We start from the raw sequence: 12312 nt of genomic DNA, 5'->3' as shown, positions 1-12312 counted from the left end.
GCTCCCCAAAAGGAGGTGGAAGCTTCCCCCCCCAACCCTAAGCTCCCCCAAAGAGTGGGGACACCCCGACAGCGAGGTCCTGCCGGTGCAATGCAAAAATGGGGTGCGGCTGGGGGGGATCCTGGGGTCCCCCTCCTGTTTGGAATTGCTCCATGAGGGGAGAATTGCTTCTAAAAGGGGGTGCAGAGCAGGATAGGCGTACCCCAGTCCTGAGGTTACACAATCCTGGCTGCAGGGGTTTTTTTGGGTGGGATCACAGATATTTTGCATCATTCAGCATCATCTCCCATCCTTAAATCCCCCCCCCCAGGGGGTGTCCCCACCCTCAGGGGACGCGGGAGTCCCACGTGCCCCCGCAGCCCCGGGCACGGCGGGGCCGGGGGGGTGATGCTCCGGGCAGGGCTGTGTTGTGTCTGTCTCCGACCTCGGTATATTCATTATTTAAAGCGCTCGGCGGGAGCAGCGGAAGCCCTGGTGGGCTGCAGAGGCTGCGCGGTGGGGAGAGGACGAGCTGCTGCAGCTCCGGTGCCGCGGCGCTGCGGCGAGAGCTGTGCTGCCCTACGGTCCCACGGCAAGGGGTGTGCTGCCCAAAATCCCACAGCGAGAGCTGTGCTGCCCAAAATCCCACAGCGAGAGCTGTGCTGCCCTATGGTCCCACGGCAAGGGATGTGCTGCCCAGAATCCCACAGCAAGGATGTGCTGCCCTATGGTCCCATAGCGAGGGCTGTGCTGCCCTGTGGTCCCATGTTAAGGGATGTGCTGCCTCATGGCCCCACAGAGAGGGCTGTGCTGCCCAAAATCCCCCAGCGATGGCTGTGCTGCCCCAAGGCCCCACAGAGAGGGCTGTGGTGCCCAAAATTCCATGGCAAGGGATGTGCCACCCCATGGCCCCACAGTGAGGTCCATGTTGCCCAAAATCCCGTAGTGGGGGCCATCCTGCCCTACGGTCTCGTGGCAAGAGATGTGCTGCCCCACATCCCCCAGCAAGGGCTGTGCTTCCCAAAATCCCACAGAGAGGGATGTACTGCCCAAAATCCCACAGCAAGTCTGTGTTGCCCAAAATCTCACACTGAGGGATGTGCTGCTCCACGTCCCACAGTGAGGGATGTGCTGCCTCGTGGCCCCAGGGGCTGCACATCCTGGAGCAGGGACCCTGTAGGTCAGAGCACGGGGGACACACTTGTGGAGCCCAACACCTCCAGAGCAAGAGCTCCTGTCACGGGGGGCTGGCCCCTATGGAGCCCAGATCCTGTACAACAGAAATCCAGGTGTTGTAGGGCAAAAGCTGCTGCCCCAGATATACAAACCCCTAAAGACCATAAAACCCCATCCCACAGAGAAGAGTGCAGAGAGAATTGCAATTAAGAAACAAGAGAATACGCCCAATGGAGCAGTCCCTATAGAAAAGGGATGCCTACCATGTAGAGAACCCCATATAGGGCCTGTCCCTGTAGATCAAGAGCCCTCACGCCACAGAGCAGCTCCTAGAGCAGTCCTGAAGGCTGGGAGTGTGGGATTCTATAGGTCCCTATGGTTCTGATCCCACCCCACACCTGGGGGGCACCAGTTCTAGGCCCTGTTGAGCCCCTTCCTGGGGGAGCAGGGAGTGACTGAACCCTACAGAGCCCTGCAGGGGGGTCCACAATGCACCCCCCTTGTCCCTGTCTCTGATGGCCACCTCCCTGCTCGCTCATGCCCTTGAACATCTTTGCATCCCCCTTCCCACAGCGTGGATGGGATTTGGGATGAGCGTGGGACAATGAGCAGAGCAGGAGCTGCACAGGTGCCTGTTCCCCGTGTCCGGGTGCTGCCAGTGATGGGTGCCTGGGTGCTGTCAGTGATGGGTGCCTGGGTGCTGTCAGTGATGGGTGCCTGGGTGCTGCCAGCACAGCCTGTGTGGGTTTCACAGCGTATTTTGGTCAGTGCTTACGAGAAGAGGCGCTGGGGGGGCCGCGGGGGGGATTCCAGTAAGTGGCCTCCGAGCCTTCCCCATTCTCGAGAATAGGAAACTGTGACTTCTGCTCCGGGTTTCACTTTCTGCAGGGGGAGGGGAGAGGCCAAACTGCTCCGCTTGACCATCACTGCAGGGGACTGAGAAAGGATGGGGAGAGCAAATTCAAATTCATCAGTGTGTTCTCTGCATTTCTTGGGTGCAAAAACCACCTTTTTTCCCCCCCTTTTTTTTTTTTTTTTTGGGGTTTTTTTTTTTTTTTTTTTTGTTTGTTTGTTCGGGTTTTTTTGTTTGTTTGGGGTTTTTTTCTAGGAAAGCAGAATGAGGGCACCATGATACCCCCTGTGAATTTGGTCTTCCACCGAGAGATTATGGATACTCAGGGCAGCAAGCGATGCTGTCTCCCCATCTTTGAGTAAGGCACGATGCCAAAGCCATGGCAGTGACCTGCCCTGGTGCCCTGTCACCCCCTCTGCCCCCAGGCCACCTCTCTTTCCTGACAGCCCCTTTCCTGTGGCACACATGGGTCCCCCCAAGGGTGCTGGGGGTCAGGAAGGAGGAGGGCAGGAGCTGGTAAAAATAGCCCCCAGGTGCCCTCTGCCCCAGGAGCAATTCCTCCCTGGGTAAACAGGAAATCTATTCTTAGGCCCATTCAGGGCTGAGGGCAGGTCCCTGCTCTGGGCTTGTTTTGTTCCTCACTGACACAGGGGTGACGCCACACCAAGGGCCACCACGCAGAGCCTGCCAGCCCTGTGGGCTTCCCCTTGCTCACTCTTCCCCCCCAGCAGCTTTTCCAGGGCTTTTCCGGTGTTGGTGGGGTTTCCCCTTCCCACGAGGGCTGTTTTGGGGTGTCCCTGGAAGGCCCTGCATTGTTTGCTTCTTCTGGGCTCAGCCTCATGCTGGGTGGCACCCTGAGGGGCAACTGCTTTGGCAGAGCTCTTGCCCTGACATCCAGCTCCTCTCCCTCTTCCTTGATGGGATCTCTTGAGCTGGAGGAGATAAAACCACCATGGTCTGCCCTTTCCCAGGATGAGCTGAGCTGGGTAGATGGAGGAAGGATGATGCTCATAGCTTTTTCCTGTCTCTCTGAGGCCCCCCATCCACCTTTATTCCACATGCTTTCCCCAAGAGATGTCCCCATTTGCAGTATCCTGCTCCAGCTCCCTTCCCTTCCCTGTCTCCATGGATCTGTTCAGTCTGTGGCACCCCTGGGCTCTGCCCAAAGTTGCTGTGCTGGAGCTGCTGTGTGGTCCAGGCTCAGGCAGCAACCCCTGCCTGCAAAGGACAGCCCTCCCTCCCTGCCAGAGTTATGGGCTCCTCCAGCTCCATGGATTCCTGTGTCCCATTTCAGCCCCTGGCAGGCTCAGAAGTGGCAACTTCTGCCCAGGCAACATTCTTGGGGAGCTAAAGATGATGCAGAGAGAAAAATGTGGGGCTGCAGCCTAAAGTGCTGTGTGAAACAACTAGGGGTGCTCGTTATGATGACAATGGAGAAGGGGATCCCCCGTGTCTCCTCAGCATCACAGCAGCACCTGTGTGGACACAACCTTGTCCCAGAGTGTTTTGCTTCAGGAAACAAGTAACTGAGGGAGGTACAAGGGTGGAAAGTGCTTGTGGACAGGAGGGGGTGAAGGGAAAGTCTGGTATGGGCAGGAGTGTGGAATGGCTTGGTGATGCAGGTGAGGGGTGTCTGTGGTAAAGAGGAACACCCACACCATGGGACTGCAGCAGTGTGAGCCCAGGAGTGGTGACAAGCTGGGAGGGGACATCCTGAACCCAGCACTGGGGTCCCTGAGCTGTGTGGGTGAGCCACAAGCTGGGTCCCTGCAGGGCATCAGACCAGGGCTGGTGACAGATACGGCGATGTGGAGGCATGGGGACAATCCCATGGAAAATACACCCCCAAAGAAGGCTGCAGGGACCGCAGAGACGGGTCGCAGGCGGGATTTATCCCAGCAATCCCAATTCCACACATTCCACCACTCCGGGCATCCCCCGCGCCGGGATGGAGCAAGGACGGGGCGGGGCTGCCCTCGCGTGGCCACCGGCGGTACTGCACAGGGGCTGCAGGGGCGAGGCCTCCCCAAACCCCCCCATCCCTCCACCTCATTCCGTCCAGTGCGGAGAGCAAGGAGGGAGGGCAAGGGGAATCCGGCTTGTCCGTGTGGCGGCAAATGTGCCCCCGGCTTGTCCTTGTCATGATGAAAACCCAAACGCGGAGATGTCGGGGGTCTGCATGAAGCCAGCGGCGAGGACAGGCTGGGGAGGCGACTCCCCAGGCGGCCCAGGGGTGGGAATGGCCTCATTCTGCTTTGTCACAGGGGTCTGCATCCTCCTCATCATCCTCTGGGTGTGTGATCCCTGCGGCAGAGCGTGCCATGGCCCTCATCCAGCGCCGCTTCAGCTCCTCAGTGTCGGCCAGGAAGGTGTGGACCTGCCGTGACTGCGCCAGCTGGAAGAGGTGGCGGGAGTCGCTCTGGGGCAGGTCCTTCACCTGGTAGCCCAGGAGGGGGATGGAGGTGTGGGCTCGCACGTCCTGCCAAGAACAGACAGTGGTGGGAGGCAGGGGGTGGGCACAGCAGGATGTCCCTTGAGGATGGATCCCAGCCCGGCCTTACCTGGGGGGCTGCGTAGACGTACAACACGAGGGGATCGTCCTGCGGGATCACAAACCAGCCCCGCGTCCCCCCCTTGCCGTTCTTGTCCAGCAGCTGCAGGGAACTGCAGAGCAAACTCCTGCTTGATACCTCTGCAGCTCCTTTCTGCCAAAAAAAACCCCAACAAATCTCTCAATACACAGTGCAGGAGGCAGAAAGGGCACCGAGCCAAGGCCATTTCCTAGGGAATTCCCCACCCACTCCACCAAACTCCCAAAAGCAGAGGGGGCTGTCCTGGCTGTGAGGGTGCTGCTGAGATCCCGTGGTGAAGGGAGCTCTGGCTGTTGAGGGTCCCTGGGCTTGGAGCAGGATGGAGCTCAGCACATGCTCCCTCTGACTGCTGTGGGAGTGACTCACACCCCTCCTGCTGCAGGTGCAGGGCCAGGCTGGGACAGCGATGCTGGGGACCAGGGTGGGTGGCAGAGCTCAGAGGGACAGAGGGGGGCAGAGTTCACCTCCAGGATGCCTTTGTGCTTCCCCTCCCGGTCCTCAAGCACCGCGTGGCCCGTTAGGAAGATGTAACACTCCTGGCAGACGCGGTTCAGGCGGTTCCCATCGTACTGCAGCTCAGCCTTGTAGTCAGAGCAGCGAGCACACACCACCTGCAGCCACAGACAGGGACACCGCTGAGACTGGGGGATCCAGGGACAGCTCCGTGAGGAGCTGAGGGGCGGGAGCAGCCCTGAGCCTGGGGGGGAAAGGGATACACGGTGTAGGAGAGGTGTGGTCCTGCCCCAGCAGCCACCTGAGCAGGCCAGGAGGGAGGGGAAGGAGGGGAGGGGTGACTCACGTATCCACAGGCTCGGCAGTGGTGTCTCCGGCGGGTGATGGCGTTGAAGGGCTCCCTGCAGCGCATGCACATCGTCACCAGGTTGTCCCGCACCCACTGCGGAGCTCGGCGGCCCAGCTCCTCTGTCTGAGGGTGGGGGGCTGCATCAGTGGGGCTGGCCAGCCGTGCTCTGGGTGCTCCCAGCCCTCTGCTCTTACCCCTTCCTCTCCTCAGCCCTTCTCCCCATCCACAGCCTCCCCCCAGCTCGGTTTGGCGAGGAGAACTGAGGCACAGCAAGGTGGGCTCTGTGCAGGGGGCATGGGGAGAGCAGGAGGGTACCTTCAGTGCAGGGGTGTCTGTCTCCAGTCCAGGTACTGCTGTCTTAAAGGTCTCACTTCTCTTCTCCTTCCTGTCAATGGCATCTTGGAAGGCCTAGAGGGAAAGGCAGGGCTGGAGGGGCAGCTGGGGGCTGCCCTGACACAGAGCATCCCGCTGGGATGAGGCAGATGTGCCACCACTCCCAGCACTTGGTGGTACCTTGATCCAGGCGTCCATCTCCTCCCCAGACCTGGATACAAAAGGGAGATGGATAAGCTGTTGTCCCTGCTCCCTGAGGGTCTGGGTGAGGTCCCCCTTCCCCCTTACCTGGCCTGCAGCTGCAGCGTCCGCTGCTTTCCCGACACCAGGAAGGTGTGAGGGAACTCTGCGTCCTTCAGCTCCCACACCTGCCAGACACCAGAGAAGGGATGTGGAGCTGAAGCCACCTCCCACACACAGAGACCTTCCTCCATGATGTGAGGCACAGGGATGTCCCTCGGGCACAAGCCCTTCAGATCCCACATGCACAAGATTTCACTGGCATTTCGCAGGATCAGAGTGTACCAACCTCACCCACAAGCCCCCCCTGGCTCCAGCTCCTCCCTCCTTCCTGAGGAAGTGAGGGGCAGCAGCCATGTTACACTCCAAATTGGGGTGCTTTTGGAGGAGTCAGGGTCTGGGGGAAGCACAAAGACAAGGTGCCTGTCTGACCTTCATGCCATCCACGTCCATGCGGAGGCGGACCTGGAACTCAGCGCCCACCTGGATGACCTTGGGCACGCAGTACAGCAGCATGTTGTTGAACTGGGAGCAGGGAGAGGGATGGGCTGGAGCTGAGCACCTGCCTGCTCCCAGCTGAGGGCTTCCCTGGGATCTGGGGGATCAGATCTCCCAAGCCTGAGCTGGTCCTTGAGAAGAATCCGCCTAAAACATGACTGTTTCTGCCCCAGCCCTCTCCCACCCTACAGAGGTGAGAGAGGCACCTCCCAGGGCTGCCTTGCCCATGGGATCAGTAGATTCCCAAACACATCCTTCACAGGATGCCCTGCATTGAGTAGGGTCAAATCTCCAACCTCTGAATTCATCCCTTCTGTGCCAAGATGACCCAGCAGCACCCAGGCCAGGCTGTGCTGCCTCTGCCCCCATTCCCATCTTATCTGCTCCCTCCCCTTCCCCTGGGCATCCCAGCTCCCACCAGGAACAGGTACTTCTCCGACGTGCTGTTGTTGCGGGTGGAGACTTTTTGGATGGGTCCCTCCTTGATCAGCTGGTTGGAGGGATCCACAATGTCATCCTCGAGGCCCAGCCGCTGATAGACCACCCAGAGGTTCTGCAGCCGTTCCTGGGGAGGCAGAGGGACCTGGTTTTGTGGGCTGATGAGCAGCCACAACCTTGCCACCCCTGGATTCCCCTGCTCCCCACCTCCCAAGCCAGCTGCTGATAACTGGGAGAGGTGGCACTTGCTCTCTCAGCCCAGATTCGTCTTTGGGAGCAAATCCCAGCTGGTCACATCACTGATGTTACAGACATGATTCCCCAGGCTCAGGGTGATGGGGTCAGGCATCAAGAGCAGGGTCTCAGCTCCTGTGCTGAACCCACAGTGCTCCTGTCCCATTCAGGAGCTGCAAAGCACTTCCAGCTGGGGCAGGCACTCACCATCTCGGCGATAGCTGCGTTGGAGTGCTTGGCCACCATAAAGATCATCTCCAGGGCCTCTGCAAAGAGAAGAGACAGGCTGGAGGTTAAACACCTGCTCTGGAGCTGTGGGAGGAAGCTCCTGGGTCTGTCCCTCATGGATGCATATGTGTGGTGGCTGCTGCCTTCCCCTGGACCCAACCCAAACGGCCCCAAAATGCTAAACGAGTCCAGGTATGGCCAGACTGTGCGTGGTGGGGTCCTGGGAGGACAGACAGACAGTCCTGTATCCCTCCATCCCAGCAGGACTGGGAACTGTGTTATCTCCAAGGGTCTGAGAGCTCTACAGGTCTCCCTAGGGGATGCTCTGGGCGGACCACTCTTATCCTGAAACCACCCTTCCTCACTGACCTCCACAGCCCCTGGAAGGGCAGATTAATCCCTCTCTCTGGCAGAAAAAGATCAGACTGAGAGGTTTATCAGAGCTCAGGGCAGCTGGTGAGTGAATCCAGGTATTCTGATGCCTGTGTACAACACCAGGGATTGTTATTTCCCCTACAAACCCACCCTGCCACTCCCCAGGGTGAGCCAGACCGAGCCCTTACTCTCGGCATCGCCCCGGTCGGGGGACTCAGGCGGCAGTTTCCGGACATAATCTTTCAGGAGGAGTTCGTAGCGTGGGATCCTCTGCACAGGCTCCAGCATGTGGTGCTGCAGCGTTAGATTAGCACAGACCTTCCTCTTCTGGGGAGAGACACCAGGCACGGAGAGAGGAACAGTGACCAAGGCAGCTCCTACCCTCTGCTGCTCCCTCCATGCAAGGAGATTTTGGGGAGCACTGCTGTGGTCCCTCACCCTGCCCTCACCTGGATGTCAGCAATGAGCTCCTGGAAGGGCGGGGATTTCTCTGACCAGGCAGTGATGAGCTCCACGGCCTTGTCGAAGTTCTTCACGTATTCCCCATACATCTTGAGGAATGGTGCAAGTTTCTGGATCACATCCCCAATCCGGGGGTTGCAGTTCCTGCAGGAGGGAACCACAGCTTCCTCAGTGCGTCGGGGCAGACAGACAGTGAGGGATCAAACAAAGGGGTGTGGTGGTTTCATAGGATTCCAGAATGGTTTGGGCTGAAAGGGACCTTAAAGGTCACCCCATTCCACCCCCTGCCACAGGCAGGGACACCTTCCAATAGCCCAGGTTGCTCCAAGCCCCATTCAAGCTGGCCTTGGATACTTCCAGGGATGGGGCACCCACAGCTTCTCTGGGCAACCTGTGCCAGTTCCTAACTCTTCTACTAACATTTGTACTGCTGCAACCTGCTACATCCCCACACAACTTCCTGCTCTCCAGAATGAGAATGTCCCCAGCTTGCAGCCAGTCTGGGCTGTTCACACCTGGGCACATCCTAAAACCACCTGAGATGTCACCCCCACTTTTCAGAAATACTCTGATCTGAGTGTTTTAAGGAAGTGCTTTCCAGCACAAAGACATTTGGAGCAAAGCAGGCCGAGCTCTGGTCCTGGTGGGAGCCCAAACTCAGCGCTCCTCCAGGTGTCCTCCTGAGCTCACCAATCCTCCATGCGCTTCAGCAGCTCTGGCAGGAAGAACTCGGAGTGAAACTGGTGGATGGAGGAGATGTTGGAGAAGATCATTTTCACCACCTCCTCTGGGACCGTCTTTCCAGTTTTGGCTTCTTTCATCAGCTCTGTGTAGAACACCTGGAAGAAAGCAGGGGTGAACAAAAAGGGCCAGGAAGAGGCCTGAGGATCCCATTCCCTCTCTGAGACTGGCACATGGCTCAGTGAAAGGCCTGACTCTGTGCAGGGGGGAAATCCCAGGCCCCAAGAGAGAAGCAGCAGGAAGGCTTTGATGGGACAAGGGTGCTCCATGGAAATGGGGGGTGTAGGAAAGGCAAAGGCCAGACCAAATCCCTGGCCAAGAAGACCAGCAGCCCACTTGTGTCTCTGTTGTACACCTTCACCCTCTCCAAAATCTCCTTGCGTGGGCCCCTCCACTGCCCAGCTCACCTGGTCGAGGAGGTGGAGGCGGTTGACATAAGCCTGCTCTGTCTCCAGCAGCTCCAGAGCGATTTTCTTTTCCTCTGGTTCCTGTATGGAGTGGGAGATGTGACCCCAAGCTCTGAGCCAGCTCAGGCAATTCCATGCCTGAGCATGGGCACCCACCAGGGTCCCCTGAGCCACCTCCAGAGCTCACCTCCTTGCCAGGCTCCAGCCCTGGGCCCTGGGGCCTCCTCCAGTTGTCCTCACGGATTTTGTGTCTCAAAGAACGGAGGCATTTGAAGCTGAGTCCATGCTGACCTTGCTGCTCCTCCTCCTGCTCTTGCTCCCCTTGGAGCCTGGCAGCCCTTGGGGAGAGGCTCCGGCGGGCAGGGGATGCTGGAAGCTGCTGGGGCTGGCTGGCTGCAGCAGTGGTCTGGCTGTGAGGAGCCTGGTTATCCCTCCAGGCAAATTTGCTGTCCCTGCTACAAAGGAATCAGCGTGATCAGCTCACTCGTTCTCCCACCGAGCTCCCAGGCCCAGCTCAAAGCCACCATCCTCGAGCAAAGGTGACAAGAGCAGCAGCTCCCTGGCACTGCCACTGCTCTGCTCTGCTCCAGCCCCCCCCATGGGGCCAGGATCCAGCTTCTTTTTTTCCCAGTGCCTCCTGCTGCTGTGGCTGGTTCCTGTCCTGCTCTAGAAAAGCAGGATTCTGCTGTTTATCCCAGGCATATCCAATTATTTCCCAGGTACAGCTCTGGCACTGCAGATCCAAAGTGGGGAGAAGCCCAATAGCCAAGAGCAGGGCTTGTGTAGGTGGTTTTGCAGACAGGTTGTTTTTTGGTCGTGTTTTCTCTTTCCTTTTCTGGCAAAGGGAAAAGAGCAGGTACAGGAGAGAAGCCAGGCTGTAAAGGTGACAGTGAGCTGTCTGTCATCCGAGAGCTGGTCCCTGTAGGAAACTGCCCTGGGCATAAACTGGAAAGATCCACTGTGGGTCTGCAGACAGGAGTGGGATGAGGACAGAAAAACCTGTGTGAAACCGGACATAGAACTGCAAAACTGAGGATAGGAGGTGACTTGAGGGGTAGAGATTCATCTGAAGATGATGTTGGGTCCTCCCTCCCAAGCACAGGTCTGTGAGCTCAGGAGTGCATCCACAGCCATGCACACATCCCCTCCTGTCCAAGGGGACTGGCAGAACCCTTCAGAGACAGAGTCTTTATCCATCTCTCCCAGTGCCTCCCAGACCTGTGTCAGCCTAAACCCACTGCAGAGCTCCCACAGGGAACTTCTCTCTTTCTGTTTGTGCTGACTTGGGCCAAATCATTTTCTGTTCCAGAAAACTCGTTCCCAGGTTCCCCAGCTTCCTCTGAAAGTCCCAAGTTACTTTTATTTCCTCTAAATCAAACTCACACTCCATGATAAACAACAAACACTCTGCAGCAGTGATGTGGAGGCAGATCAAACCCTGCAGCAGTTCCAACACAACATCATGGGGGTTGATGGGGACAACCACAAATCCTGGGAAAAGCACCAGAGGAGATGCAGGCAAAGTTCTTGGAGTAAAAGGAAATCCTGTGCCTGAGCAACTCTAGGAATTGTAAAACTCACCTGCCCAACCATGCAGCCCCATTAATGCTCACTGAGAGCACCTCATGGGGACAAGGAAAGGCAGGATTCTGTACCCTGATTCAACAGATGGAGAAACTGAGGCACAGACTTTAACAATAACTCACCTCAAGCCTCAGTATTCCTTTTACACCAGAATCAGGGCAGATCTCTTCACTCCAACCCCAGAACCACACTGTCTGAGGGTCCCAGGTCACACTCCAAGTAATGGTGCTGTTTTACAAAAGGCACTTGCTCTCCCCCTTAACACAACGCTTTACCTTCCCTTTCCTAGGAGCCACACCTCTGCAAACAACTGCACAGTCTGAGGCTGGGATCCTCCCAGACACCCAGGCAGTTAATTCCCAGAGGAAGAAGACCCCTGTCTATATATTTGCAAACCACAATTCTTTTCCCCAGCAGCAGCAGCAGCAAAAGGATTCACCAGTCAGTATTGAGTGTGGGGGGAACAGGCTGCCACAACCTGAGCCAGGCAGAGTCACTCACATGCCACTGAGGTTTTCAGGCTTCTGTTCATGACCCACAGCGGGAGGAAGACAGAGTGATAAAGAATAACAAATCACCTTGTCAACTTCTCCACAGCCTCCAAACCGCCTCCACGGTGGGTTTCTTCCTTCCAAAACCCACTCCACGTGGAGCCCACACACACCCTCAGCACCCAGAACCCTCCCTCCTTACCAGTGCTCTTCAAACACAGCCACCAGCTTCACCACATTCTGCTGATTATCCACCTCTCCCTCCATGGCACCTCCTGGGAGCGGGTCCTGGGTGTGCAGGAGCTGCAGGAGTGGGAACTGATGGCTGCAGCCCCCTCCTTCTGTCCCCCTCTCTGCTTTGAGGGGACCCAGGCTGTGGTTTGGGGAAGAGGATTTGCACGAGGCAAAGCCCACCCGCCGCCCTCTCTGTGGCAGGAGAGCCTGTCTCTGGCTTGGCCTCAAAAGGAAAGAGGAAGCACAGCAGGTTGTGAGTAGGAGAAACGCTGAGAAAACACTGGGAACTGGCTCAGTTTGGGAAGGTGGCACAAACCAGGCAACAGTAGGAACAGTGCAAGGGCACCAGCAGGGCAGGAGGTCGGACCTGCTGCACAACCTGGTGCTGGATCCCCCCATGACAGATGGGATGTGTCCCACCAGGCTGGAGTTCAGGGTGGGATCTGAACAGTCCTGATGCCCAGAGGGGCTGGGAATGGGCTGGCAGGACCCTGCTGGGAAGGAGGGAGGGAGTGGTGCAGGGTCCTGGTGCCCAGGGGGGCATAAGGGGCTGATGTGTGTGTGGCTCTGAAGCCAACCAAGGATTGTTGGTAATAACAGACAAGGATTGTTGGCAATAACCAAGCACTGTTGGTAATAATGCACC

The 12312-nt window shown here is 57.8% G+C and overlaps 2 protein-coding genes across 4 annotated transcripts in view; one reads left to right on the top strand and one right to left on the bottom strand.

Annotated features, from left to right (window-relative positions):
• Positions 1 to 2651: 2651 nt before the first annotated feature.
• The window catches only part of FGD2 (FYVE, RhoGEF and PH domain containing 2), a 20933-nt gene continuing 11272 nt past the window's right edge, over positions 2652 to 12312 (bottom strand). Inside the window, exons 1-16 of one of the 3 annotated variants that reach the window (XM_027670202.1) lie at positions 11635 to 12306; positions 9545 to 9812; positions 9358 to 9438; positions 8900 to 9048; positions 8197 to 8353; positions 7936 to 8074; positions 7352 to 7410; positions 6891 to 7037; positions 6407 to 6499; positions 6023 to 6102; positions 5915 to 5945; positions 5717 to 5809; positions 5399 to 5524; positions 5064 to 5210; positions 4570 to 4713; positions 2652 to 4487 (exon numbers count right to left, since the gene is read on the bottom strand). In XM_027670202.1, the coding sequence (XP_027526003.1) occupies positions 4254 to 4487; positions 4570 to 4713; positions 5064 to 5210; positions 5399 to 5524; positions 5717 to 5809; positions 5915 to 5945; positions 6023 to 6102; positions 6407 to 6499; positions 6891 to 7037; positions 7352 to 7410; positions 7936 to 8074; positions 8197 to 8353; positions 8900 to 9048; positions 9358 to 9438; positions 9545 to 9812; positions 11635 to 12065 (2379 nt within the window). In that variant the 5' untranslated portion in view covers positions 12066 to 12306 and the 3' untranslated portion in view covers positions 2652 to 4253. Of the gene's footprint in view, positions 4488 to 4569; positions 4714 to 5063; positions 5211 to 5398; positions 5525 to 5716; positions 5810 to 5914; positions 5946 to 6022; positions 6103 to 6406; positions 6570 to 6890; positions 7038 to 7351; positions 7411 to 7935; positions 8075 to 8196; positions 8354 to 8899; positions 9049 to 9357; positions 9439 to 9544; positions 9813 to 11634; positions 12307 to 12312 lie in introns of those variants that run through there. The other 2 variants (XM_027670201.1, XM_027670203.1) reach the window with 2 other exon arrangements.
• MTCH1 (mitochondrial carrier 1) overlaps positions 12071 to 12312 on the top strand; it is a 15543-nt gene continuing 15301 nt past the window's right edge. Inside the window, exon 1 of the mRNA XM_027670207.1 lies at positions 12071 to 12102. Coding sequence (XP_027526008.1) covers positions 12071 to 12102 — 32 coding nt within the window. The remainder of the gene's footprint in view (positions 12103 to 12312) is intronic.

Source organism: Corapipo altera, unplaced genomic scaffold (genome assembly GCF_003945725.1).
Source record: "Corapipo altera isolate COAL_440 unplaced genomic scaffold, ASM394572v1 77, whole genome shotgun sequence".
NCBI lineage: Eukaryota > Metazoa > Chordata > Aves > Passeriformes > Pipridae > Corapipo > Corapipo altera.
The sequence above is the reverse complement of the archived record's forward strand: the minus strand, read 5'-3'. Positions and strand labels throughout refer to the sequence as shown.